The 13,056-nt window shown below is 40.5% G+C and overlaps 1 protein-coding gene across 4 annotated transcripts in view; it reads left to right on the top strand.

Moving 5' to 3' along the window:
- Positions 1-13,056, top strand: part of LOC139575063 (tetraspanin-4-like) — a 113,414-nt gene that overhangs the window by 82,337 nt on the left and 18,021 nt on the right. For all 4 annotated transcript variants that reach the window (XM_071400038.1, XM_071400037.1, XM_071400035.1 and 1 more), the window contains one exon: positions 5,006-5,197. In XM_071400038.1, the coding sequence (XP_071256139.1) occupies positions 5,006-5,197 (192 nt within the window). The remainder of the gene's footprint in view (positions 1-5,005; positions 5,198-13,056) is intronic.

The following is a 13,056-nucleotide window of genomic DNA, read 5'->3' as shown; positions in this document are numbered from 1 at the left end:
AAATGTACTGGGTTTCTCTTAACGTTACAGAACTGCTGAGATGTAGCCTACAGTCTTTAAGTATGGTGAATTGTTCTTAGCTGCTTACAAGAAACGACTTCCGGTGATCAACAACTTCAACGTTTCATCAAATTCAGATTGAACCTGATGATGTGGGACCCAACCTGTCCCGAATTGAATAGTCAATAAAAACCTTGATGTTATTTTTTTTGGGGGGGGAATGCTCTGTTTTTACCGCTGCTAGAAATCATATCGCATTGTGCTGTAAAATGGGCTATCATCCAATTCATAACACTGCATGATGCATAATACCCCCTCTGCCAAAATACAGATTGGTTAGAAATAAATAGGGCTACATTTCAGTGCTGAGACCCTTTTGATATGCAGCTCGTCCACTAGCCACAACGCCTCTGTGGTGTCAACATGTGTCAACATGTGATGTAAACAACAAACTCCCTACTGAAATTGAACTGAAAATCCACCCGTATTTCTTAGTGATGGGCATTCCGACTCTTTTCGATGAGCATCATCATTTGGCTCCGTTCACGTAAAAGAGACGCATCATTAGGCTCCCAACCGGCTCTTAATTCAAAATGCTTGAAAACCACTCATGTAACGCACAAAAAGTAGGCTACCATTATGTCAGATCGTGATATGCACGTTCAAGTACATTTTTACCTGGACAAATTATTTGATTTTTTAAAATTGTTTTTATTTATGGTTCTGCAGTGAGAATTTACCATCTTCAGATAATGATTTTGTAACTTATTTGCAGATAATCGTTGTTTGAAGCTGAAAAAGCAGTAGTAGCAGTATTTAAATCAGGGAGCCACATGAACAGCTCTTTCAACGATGCGATTTGCTTCCCAAAGTTCATCAAAAAGAGCTGTTAGTTCGCAAACGACCCATTACTAGTATTTCTCCCCTCAAACGTTTTTGTCATGCGAATGTGAGTAGAAAAGTGGGGCAGTGTTTTAATCGTGCCATATTTATGCAAATGTCTGGAATTAAGTTGTCTTGCCAATTGGGACGTTTAATTACATACATTTCCCCCGGGATATGATCTAGTTAATTGCCGATAAAGAGAGCGAGATTCCTAAGTTTTAGGTGAAACGTAGTACACCATGAGGGAAGGAAGGAGACATGTTGGTGCTGATATTTTTTAAACTCTGGCAAATTATGAAAGTATATCAACAGTTTTCTAACTGTCCTTACTATCTGGAATCCTTGGGACGTCCCTACCACATTGAAGTTGGCATTTAAAATGGTTAAGGTAAGGGTTAAGGCAAGGGTTAGGGTAACGCCTCGATCAGACTGAGTGTCATAACATTTTGGTACACCAGAAGTATACCGAAAAAAATATAAACACAACATGCAACAATTTTCAACGATTTTACTGAGTTACAGTTCATATAAGGAAATCAGTCAATTGAAATAAATCTAATCTATGGTTTTCACATGACTGGGCAGGGGCATAGCCATAGGTGGCCCTGAGGGGTCATAGGCCTACCCACTGGGGAGGCAGGCCCAGCCAATCAGAATGAGTTTTTCCAGCTGTCGAGGTGGCTGGTCTCAGATGATCCCTGTAGGGGAAGAAGCCGGATGTGGAGGTCCTGGGCTGGCGTGGTTACACGTGGTCTGCGGTTTTGAGGCTGGTTGGACACTGCCAAACAATGTTTGACGTTGCTTTTGGTGGAGAAATGAACATTTAATTCTCTGGCGACAGCTCTTGTGGACATTCCTGCAGGCAGCATGCCAATTGTACACTCCCTCAACACTTGAGACATCTGTGGCATTGTGTTGTGTGACAAAACTGCAAATTTGTGCACAACATTTTAGAGAAATAAGCTTTTTGTGCGTATGGAAAAATTCTGGGATCTTTTATTTCAGTCCATGAAACATGGGGCCAACACTTTATATGTTGCGTTTATATTTTTGTTCGGTATACATTTGTTTCCAATTGAGTGCCGAGTTTGGCTTGCAGCATTGCATCGCAGAGGCAGTTGCTGTGTGTTCTGTATACGTTGGACTTGACGGAAATAGTTGGTAAAAAACAGTGAAGGTACATTTTTGTTGCACACATACCCAGTAAAAATGTTGGATTATATCATTTAAAAAGTTTGACTGCAGAATTTATTACGCATCATTGATGCAATGACACTTTTGGTCTGATCGAGGATTAAGGGTCAAAGCGGAAATCGTCAGTAGAAACAATAACAAAACGACTCCACACCCATTTTGGTAAAAAGATAAGGGACGGGGCTGAAGAAATGTAACCACTCAAATTCATAGACAGAGCTATGGATGCAAGGACTGACCATCCGTGATATCAAAATTATACTTTTAAGCATGTTTTGAGGCTATATTGTGTTTGCTTACATTTACTTTGTTGACAAACATTGGAGTAAAACAAGTTTATATTTTGGATTACGATGGGGTAAGACAGTTGAACTAAGCTCATGAGATGTTTATAAGTTATTTTCTTAAAAAATCAGTAGGTACATATCATTCATTGTGACTGGCCACCTCTATTCGGTCTTATGTTGCAAAATTCTAAATAGTGTTTTTTACATTGGATAAAAGTAGAGACTTGTGAGAAAAAAAAATTGTGACCCGTTTCAGGAAGCTACTGTAGGTGTATATCGCACGTCACTACTTCACAGTTTCTTTTATAAATGTTTTTTGTTGTTGTCCGAAATGCCTTATGGAACGTGAACTTTCATGTGCCTTAATAAAAACCTGTATGCCATCTGTAAATATGAATAAAATGGTTAAATTATGAGCCTAGTTGGTTTTAGCCACAGAAGAAGCCAGGAACCTTCCCGCTAGCCATGATTGGCTAAGATAATGGATGGGCTGGACATGCCGAGAGATGAGTTCGGATTGGTCTGCCATGTAGCAGTCTTCTGTCTATAACATGAGCTGCTCCGTATGTGCAGATAATCCTTGCTACTGCAGCGTTTTTGAAAGATATAATGTTAGCCATGGAGATCTGCAAAAGTGTTGCTACTGGTCTCAACAACATTGCTATCAATAAAGGTCAGTGGGGAAAAGTTGTGATGGACGACTTTCTGCAATTGCGTTCAAATGTCTCTCTTGTGAAGTAGTGACGTGCGACATACGCCTAGCTTCCTGAAACGGGTCACAATTTATAAGTCCAAAAAATGGATGTAGCAACTGCTGATTTCCCCTTTAAGATTGGGGTTAGGGCAGAGAGGAACAGGTGAAGCAAGAGGGTTTACTCTGCACAAAATCTATGTTAAGCAGATCATAGATTATTAGTAAGTGAGGAATCTTTGTATGGGGCGGGGAATAAAAATCAGTTGCTATTTTGATACGAGGCTTATTTGATCTAATAGAAGTTTCGTAACTTCTAGTCTCGGCAGACCAGATGTGCCATCTTTCCCTATTTCTACACCTCTAATACATAGACTGTCAGATTATATTCCAAGCAATGAAAAACCAGTTGAAAGTAATTTTATGGTGTGTTCATGATGCCATGCTCATCTGCTGGCTAAAATATGTCATAATGAAGGTTTCATCGTTAGACTTTCTCTCAAACATGTGCTTTTCAATTTAAAAGATTGTAGGCTACATTGACATTGTTTGGAAATAGCTATAGAACTGCCGTCGTTTACTTTTGATAGTTACTTTTTTGTTGTTGCTTTAATTAGTTTTCATTTTACCACAAGGACATCCATAGCATAACACCATCAGCAGACCAATTTAACAAAAGTAAGTGCTCGAGTATAACCAACACACTGAATAATACTCATTGATTGAAAGGGATGGCAGTCTGGCCTCACAATGAATAGACTAGAGCCTTTGAGAGTTTTATTTTTCTTAGCAAATTATCTCTTAAAAGGACTACGACACAAATGGCACCCTATTCCCTATGTAGTGCACTACTTTTGACCTGGTCACATAAAGCTCTAGTCAAAAGTTGTGCACTATATAGGGAATAGGGTGCCATTTGGGACGCAAGCAGAGTCTCACATAGAACACCATGGATTCATGAACCATGAAAAGAGGAAAGTGTAGTCTCATAAGGAGGGCAGACGGGAGTTCTGTGCAGGCTCCCGAGATCATTTTCCTATCATCCCTCTAGCGTTGTCAGGCGGTCGGATCTGTACATCTCTCTAGTCTCTCCATCACATTTTCAGGGTTAGAAGGCAGCCCACATACTGTAGCTGTAGCTGTAGCTGTAGCTGTATGAGGCCCTCTCAGCAACAGTATGTTATGGAGATGTTGTACTAACAGAGGCACAGAGCATGTGATATTTAAATATGCCATTGTACCAACTGAGGCACAGAGCATGTGGTATTTACCTATGTAAAGCGCTACTGTATGTGTCAATAACATAGGGCCTTGGAGCATGTATCATATCTGTTTTAACTTGTCATTGTTATTTCATGTACATTAATGCAGTACCCTGTCTGTCTCTGTCTATCAGTTTCTCTGTCTTTTCTCTCTCTTCTTTCCTCTCTCTCTCTCCTTTCCTAGCTCTCTCCCTCGCTCTGACTGATTCCCTTCTGACTTCTCTCTCAGGGGTATGAGGAGAGACAGCGGTATAATCATCTTCTAATTTCCAGCTGTTCTAATATTCTGATCATGGTGGATGGTGATGGATGACTTGCACCAACCTGTCTAAGTGATTGGAGCGGCAGCACACAGTGCTTCAGAGCAGTTTTATTCATGACCTGCCCTACTTTGAGCTCAAGAGCTGATTTAAAAAAGATCTGCTGTTGTTCTACAGTTGGGAATAGAAGTGCAGGATAAAAAAATAATCACATATTTAGCCATGCAAATCGAGTCCTCTAGTCTTGGTTGAGCATGCCGGGCAATGCATTTCCTGGCATCCCCTTGGGATTTGTGTGTGTTGTGTTTAAATGTATATGTGTGCACCAAATAATCCTGTTGTGTTTTTTTTTTATGCTACTCACTTTCTCAATTTTTTCTTTCTTTCTTCCTTTGTCTTTCTCTCTCCTCCTTCTTTCTCTGACAGTTGGGGGGTTGTGGAATACTGGGCGTGGGGGTATGGCTGTCAGTGACCCAGGGCAACTTTGCCACACTCTCCTCATCCCTCCCATCCCTCTCAGCAGCCAATCTACTCATTGCGGTCGGGACCATCATCATGGTGATTGGTTGCCTCGGCTGTGTCGGAGCTGTCAAAGAAAGTCGTCCGCTGTTGCTGAGTGTGAGTATCTAACAAAGAGTATCTGCCACTCTTGTTGACAAAAAAATACCCTCGATAATTCGTTTTTATACACGTTCACATTTCTGCTGTAAGCATCATGTTATATTCCATTTTTTTTTTTTATTGTAATTTAGCAGATGCTTTTATCCAAAGCAACATACAGATGTCCACATCAACAGACAGTGGTACATTATGTACTTTCAGTATATGTGGCCAATGCTGGAACTTTAGTCCAGCATTCATAGCTCCAAGCTCCATGAAGATCTTTCTATTAAAAACGCTATGTCAAGTCAGAATTGTCTCTGGATGCTAAGAACAAGTCTCGCATCGTATAACAACACCATATAGTTTGATTTACTTCGAACGACTAACAGTCTGTTAACTTAGCCTTTAAACCTAGCAATTAAATAAAGTTTGACAGCAGCGCAGCAGGTGGTTCAATTACTGGCCCCATGGGACCGACCATCAAACGTATCGTAGAGCTAAAGCCCATCATTAGTATCAGCCTTGACATTCTCCCAGAGTGCCTAGCCGGTTGGACCGCTGTGTCGATTTGATAGGAAGACGATGTCCGCGAAGGCTTTTTCGCAGCGACTGACGAATCATCTTGAGCCTTCACATCGATTTCGAAATAGACAGCTTTAACCCTCTGCTTTCATTAGAAGAGCAATTGGAGATTTGATAACTGAACTGATCATTGAGGGGGAAATAGATTAAGATTTGACCGTGCTAATTGTTGAAGTGCTGTGGTGCTTCGTGCCTGATATGTAATTGGGATTAAAAGTAATACGGTTGAGTGGTAATTTGTAACATGGCAATAACTTGTTGTGGGCGGCATTTTACAACAGTTGTGTACTGAACGTCTTGTCAGTCTATTAGTGAGGATATGTTTTCATGTTTTATTCCATTATCTCCATGAGATTCATTGGAGAATACAAAGCTTTTTTCCAATATCCACACTAGCAGATCACTTAGAATGAATCAATGTAATTGGCATGCATTCTAAGTGATACAGGATGTGATTATGAACATGTAGCCTGGGGGGGGCAAAAAAACAAACATGTTTTTCGATGCATGCCAGCAAACCCACTACACAACACTAAACAATACATTAATTGCACTATAACGGTGACAAACGGTGCCCACACACTTTTAGGGCCTACATAAAGCTGTCCCAACAGCAGAGTCCCAACACCGTACCACTGCTACACCTGGCTTTCAGTGGAGCCTTGTCTGGCAGCGAAATAGTTAATTCTGTCACGCCTTCTCCCGCTCTCCCTCTCTGGCGCTTGAGGGCTCCAGGCTGCCCATCATTTCGCACACCTGTCACCATCATTACGCGCAGCAGCACAATATTGGACTCACCTGGACTCCATTACTTTGTTGATTACCCCCTCTATATCTGTCTGCTCCTCAGTTTGTTCCCTGTGTCAGCATTGATGTTGTTATTTTTCCCCTTTCCAGACGCGGTTCCTGTTCTGTCTCATGTCTGTTGTTTATTAAATGTTCTCCCTGTACCCGTTTCTCGTCTCCAGCTTCGATCCTCACACATTCAGCCTCATTTACTGCTTTTGAAAAAAACATAGCTGATATGGCTGACTTGCTTAACACAAATGTGGTTTCTACTGACAATTGAGACGTACAAACTATGGCATAGTACACAGAGTCAGAACCGTTGGATAAATAAAGGGGGCATATGAGCAGACAATGAAAGCTCTTACAATATTCAATGATTATATTTCTCTAAAACAGGCTATAGGCTACATGTGCACCACCAAGTCAGGACAGTAGGCAAAATTTGGAGGGGAAAAGGGACCAAATTATTAGGGTGAGGCACATGTGCTACTAAAAGCTTACTGCACAACATACACTTAGTATTACTTTCTTACTGTAGCTACAGTATACATATCTCCCTGGAATATTACATCATTTATGCAGCAGCGTACAATACATTTTTGGACTCAACTTGTTGTGCTGTGCTCACTTGAACAGGAAGGTGGCGCGGCGGTTCTTTGTGGGGAAATATTGTCATCAAAGTCTGGCATTCTCTGGATTTATGGTACTTTCAAGTAGAGGTCGACCGATGCCGATACCGATTATTGGAGGACCAAAAAAAGCCGATACCGATTAATTGGCAGATTTGTTTTGTGATTATTATGTATTTTTTTATATATATTTGTAATAATGACAATTACAACAATACTGAATGAACACTTTTATCTCGGGAGTTGATAGGCTTGAAGTCATAAACAACGCTGTGCTTCAAGCATTGCGAAGAGCTGCTGGCAAACGCAGGAAAGTGCTGTTTGAATGAATGCTTACGAGCCTGCTGCTGCCTACCACCGCTCAGTCAGACTGCTCTATCAAATATCAAATCATAGACTTAATTATAATATAATAAACACACAGAAATACGAGCCTTAGGTCATTAATATGGTCAAATCCAGAAACTATCATTTCGAAAACAAAACGTTTATTCTTTCAGTGAAATACGGAACTGTTCCGTATTTTATCGAACGGGTGGCATCCCTAAGTCTAAATATTGCTGTTACATTGCACAACCTTCAATGTTATGTCATAATTATGGAAAATTATGGAAAATTAATTACTGTCTTTGTTAGGAAGAAATGGTCTTCACACAGTTCGCCATGAGCCAGGCGGCCCAAACCCTGACTCTGCTTGCACAGAACGCAAGAAAAGTGACACAATTTCCCTAGTTAATATTGCCCGCTAACATGAATTTCTTTTAACTAAATATGCAGGTTTTAAAAAATATACACTTGTGTATTGATTTTAAGAAAGGCATTGATGTTGATGGTTAGGTACACTGGTGCAACAACAGTGCTTTTAGGGAATGCGCTTGTTAAATCATCACCCGTTTGGCGAAGTAGGCTGTGATTCGATGATAAATTAACAAGCACCGCATTGATTATTTGCAATATGCTAGATAAACTAGTAATATCATCAACCATGTGTAGTTAACTAGTGATTATGTTAAGATTGATTGTTTTTTATAAGATACGTTTAATGCTAGCTAGCAACTTGCCTTGGCTCATTGCTGCACTTGCGTAACAGGTGGTCAGCCTGCCGCGCAGTCTCCTCGTGGAGTGCAATGTAATCGGCCATAATCGGCGTCCAAAAATGACGATTACCGATTGTTATGAAAACTTGAAATCGGCCCTACTTTCAAGATAACTGGGATCTTTGAAAAAAACAAGGTCGAATCATGATGATGTGAGTGATCTTCAGGTCGGAGCTCTAGAAAGAGGCCCGATTTCCCGACTTGCAATTCTGAGTTCCCAGTTGTTTTGAGCGCGGCAGAAGTCATGGCCAATGTTGAATGTTTATCCTTTTAAGCTTGAAAAAGAGACTCTTAAACCCAGACTTGGGACCACACACCCACTGCACTGAATAGCAGGCTAGTGATTGCTTTGCAATACTTGCAGTTAGCCACTGATTCCTTCCAAACCACTCATTGTTGAATTTGTGATTTCCAATTTGTTGTGTAATGTTTATGTCCAATGGCCGAAGAGTACCGATACGTTTGATCTATAATTTCTCTTCTTTATTTCTCTTCATATGACGAGGATTAAAAAGAATTTGCCAGTAGATTGTCGACTTGATTCATGATGGTGACTGCTAGCTTGCTAGCTAAGATTTTGAAAGTATGATGTTGACATGATCAGTCCATGTAGATATAACGTGATTTGATGTAATTTTATCTGTGGCTAATGACCTTGAGCCTTCTTGGATGTGCACTGCTAATGTAACTCTATGGCAGAACCCAAGGGGCTTGAATTATCTAGCTCTACCCTTAGATTTGGCAGTGACATAGTGTCCCCATGAGTGACAGAACACTGAGCCAATCACGGCGCAACTAGAGAACATTACCAACTCCTACGCTCCGTATTTTCCACTGGCTGCCCCACCACCACAGAAAGCACTGAGCTAAGCTGAAACACCTGCATTTTGGAGCTGTCTTACTCAAGAAAGCAAAAAAAGAGACCATGTTTGTATTAACTACTAGCAGCTTTATTAACTAGTATTTTTTTTAAACATTGTTTGCAAACTGATAATATGACATATTTATGCCGAAATAACATGCAAAACAGGCTAGAAAGATGGGGCTCAAAACAGGCTCTGCCCCACCTGCCCTGAATGACGGGTCGCCACTGAGCCTTGCCCTTGTGCACACATTTCAAGTGGTTTGCTAGTATGCATATTGGAACAGAGCTTAATAGCCATTTTGGCGGATTGCCATGCTTTTACACTGTAGACTGCTCCTTCTAGTCTGACCGCTCTGAAGTGGTCTTGTAGGGACACATTTCAGATGCGTTAACACATTTCAGTCAATTTGAACCAGGTCGCTGTAAACTTGGTTGTCAATCAAAATGGTCAACATTCCATTGTGGTTAACCTGCAGCCGGGGCTCTAAATTATATTTTCATTGGTAGCACCAGAAAAGGAGATTTTTTGATTGATTGAGATACAGCCTATATGAATTCTGGATACATTCAGCACATGTTGTGCCCTAGAAAGAAGAAACTATCCACTGGGCACACGGGTTGAATCAACATGGTTTCCACTGTAGACTGCTCCTTCTAGTGAGCCAACGTGTAATAGACATTGAATTGTGTTCTGTTTCAATGAAATTATGCTGAACCAATGTGTAATAGACATTGAGTTGTGTTCTGTGCCCAGTGGGTATTATGTGACTGAAGGTATTTGTTTATTATAAAAGCTAAAAATGTTGATACGAATACCTGCCATTGATATTACAAAGTCGTTTGTGGAATATTCGTTTTCTACATTGTGTAAAAGCACTGTTTTCCTATTGAGATGCATAACATTGAAAATTGTACACTGTCTTTTTTTTTAAACGTCAGGTTGGTTATGAAAACATGCAAGAGATCTGTAATTTATTCATTGCTATGACCTTTTCCCTTTCTTTCTGTGCCCCCAAATGTTTGGAGATACAGTACTAGCTAGCTAACCAATAAGATAACATGACTGAACAAAGTGTAAACTAGTGGTGGAAAAAGTGCTCAATTGTCATACTTGAGTAAAAGTAAAAATACCTTAATAGAAAATGACTCAAGTAAAAGTGAGTCACCCAGTAAAATACTACTTGAGTAAAAGTCTAAAAGTATTTGGTTTTAAATATACTTCAGTTTCAAAATTAAATGGAATTGCTAAAATGTACTTAAGTCTCAAAAGTAAAAGTATAAATCATTTCAAATTCCTTATATTAAGCAAACCAGACAACACAATTTTCTTGTGTTTTTTATTGACGGATAGCAAAGGGCACACTCCAACACTCAGACATAATTTACATACAAAGCATTTGTGTTTAGTGAGTCCGCCAGATCAGAGACAGTAGTAATGACCAGGGATGTTCTCTTGATAAGTGTGTGAATTGGACCACTTTCCTGTCAAAATGTAACAAGTACTTTTGGGTGTCAGGGAAAATGTATGGAGTAAAACGTACATTATTTTCTTCAGGAATGTAGTGAAGTAAAAGTTGCCAAAAATAAATAGTAAAGTACAGATACCCCAAAAAACGACTTAAGTAGTGCTTCAAAGGATTTTTTACTTTTTACTTAAGTACTTTAGAACGGCCCAAGACATGGCTTATAAATGTAAAATGTGGTCCCTGCGATCCACTATAGGTAGATAAAAATGTAGTGGCGGTAATGTGGGTCAGATCTTTTGACCTAGTTGGGCTATAAGCAAGCCGTTTTCGCTGTAGTAATGGTGCAACCATGACTCTATCGAATCTGCACTCGCCTTATCATTACAACAATTATTATCTCAGAGAATTTTTCCAAGTCGCACAGTGCTCCCAAAATAGCACTCCTGGTTGCATACGAACCAATTGTTTGTACTTTAGTGCCCTGCCAGCGGCTAATAATAGCCTCTCTGGAAGCTTCTACCTCCACCACAGACTCACTGCATTAAGTCACGGTCCAGGAGTTAAATCTCTACTAAATCTCTATGGGTGTGAAATGAGACGTGCAAGACTAGCCACAGGTTAAAAGTGATGAGTGGAAGTTTGGGTTTTAGTTAGTGGGCCGGAATCTGACATTGGTGCAATCTTTAATAACACCACAGCATTGCTTTCGAGTAGCCCGTCCTTTCAGATCAGTGGCTACACAACAAAGCAAAAGGGCCGCCAGTCGTGAGTAATTTGCGACCTAGCACAGTTGTAACCTTCCCACCACCCTAAGTTAGTTAGTTATCGGTCCCATGTAGCTGGATTCCTAAAGGTATTGATTTGGGAGGCACCGTCTGACAGTGGTACGCCTTCAGTTTCTCCCTCTTCCGTCTATCAACAAAGACCCTCGGTAGCTTTCATGCTGAATGGGAATCACAGAGAGTCGATAAACCTCCCGAGATCAATGGTCGACCAGCAGTTTCATTATAGTTCTCCCTGCCAAGGCATTGATCTCCACTAAACTAGGATATCATCAAAGCCTGACGAGAGGAGAAACAAGTCATAGCATAAATAACAGGGCTGGGTTGGCTACTGTAGTGGGGGCTACCCTCACAGCCACATACATTTGTTGTTTTCACATGTACATACAGTCACCAGCAGTTGTGAGGCATTACGTGGATGACAAAGGCTTTGCAATACCTAGTCAGTAGCACAACTGAATGCATCTTCCACATTTAACCCAACCCCTCTGAATCAGAGAGGTGCAGGTGGCTACCTTAATTGACATCCATGTTATCCACACCCAGGGAGCAGTTGTTGTTGGAGGTCAACTGCCTTGCTCAAGGGCAGAACAGCTCATTTTTCCACCTTGGGGATTTGAACCAGCAACCTTTCGGTTACCGGCCCAACGCTCTGAACCGCTAGGCTACCTGCCGCCCTAACATTGGCTAAGCTCATTGTTGCTTGTTAGTTCACTCAGCAGCATGTGGTTCTCATTCGAACTGTGGCATGGGAATGAGTCAACGATCAACTTGATTGATGGATTGACTGCTATCACATTACAACCAATATCATGTTAGACTGAGAATTTTTAGAGGGAAGGAGGTTCTGGCAGTAGACATCATTGCCATTCAATTACCATCTCCCTACCTGACATCCTTTCTAACTGACAGCCAATTGGTTTTCTAACTTCCATCTTAATTGAAGCAACTCATTCTGTTTCTCTGTTTCTAATCTCCTTAATTGATTCATTGTTTTTGGTTTCGACTTCGGTATATTGCAAGAGTACTTTTTTGTCTGATGCCGGCTACAAATTCCATTTGGTTTGTATGAGTTCAGGAGGAGAGAGGGAGGGAGAGAGAGAGAGTCCGTGAGGGAGAGAGATGACGTGCACTAGGGCAGAAACCTTTAGGCTGGTGAGAAAATAAAATAAGTCACGCAATGACTACGTCGAGCTTGTGACTCGACAAGTTTGTTGGATGCATTTGCTGTTTGTTTTGGTTGTGATTCAGATTATTTTGTGCACAATAGAAATTAATGGTAATAATGTATTGTTTCATTTTGGAGTCACTTTTACTGGAAATAAGAATAGAATATGTTTGTAACCACTTCTACATGAATGTGGACGCTAACATGATTATGGATAATCCTAAATGAATCGTGAATAATGATGAGTGGGAAAGTTCCAGATGCACAAATATACCCCAAAGACATGTTAACCTCTCACCATTACAATAACAGGGGAGGTTAACATTATTGGGGGGGGGGGGTGATATTTGTAGAGTCACATGATGTAATCATTGCGTGTTATGAATATGGGACCAAATACTTAACTTTTTTGTACTTTAATACACATAAGTGAATTCCTCCCAATACTTTTGGTCCCCTAAAATGGGGGTACTATGTACAAAAAGTGCTTTAATTT

This window comes from Salvelinus alpinus, chromosome 5 (genome assembly GCF_045679555.1).
Source record: "Salvelinus alpinus chromosome 5, SLU_Salpinus.1, whole genome shotgun sequence".
Classification (NCBI taxonomy): Eukaryota; Metazoa; Chordata; class Actinopteri; order Salmoniformes; family Salmonidae; genus Salvelinus; species Salvelinus alpinus.
Note: the sequence above shows the minus strand (reverse complement) of the source record. Positions and strands in the feature narration are given on the sequence as shown.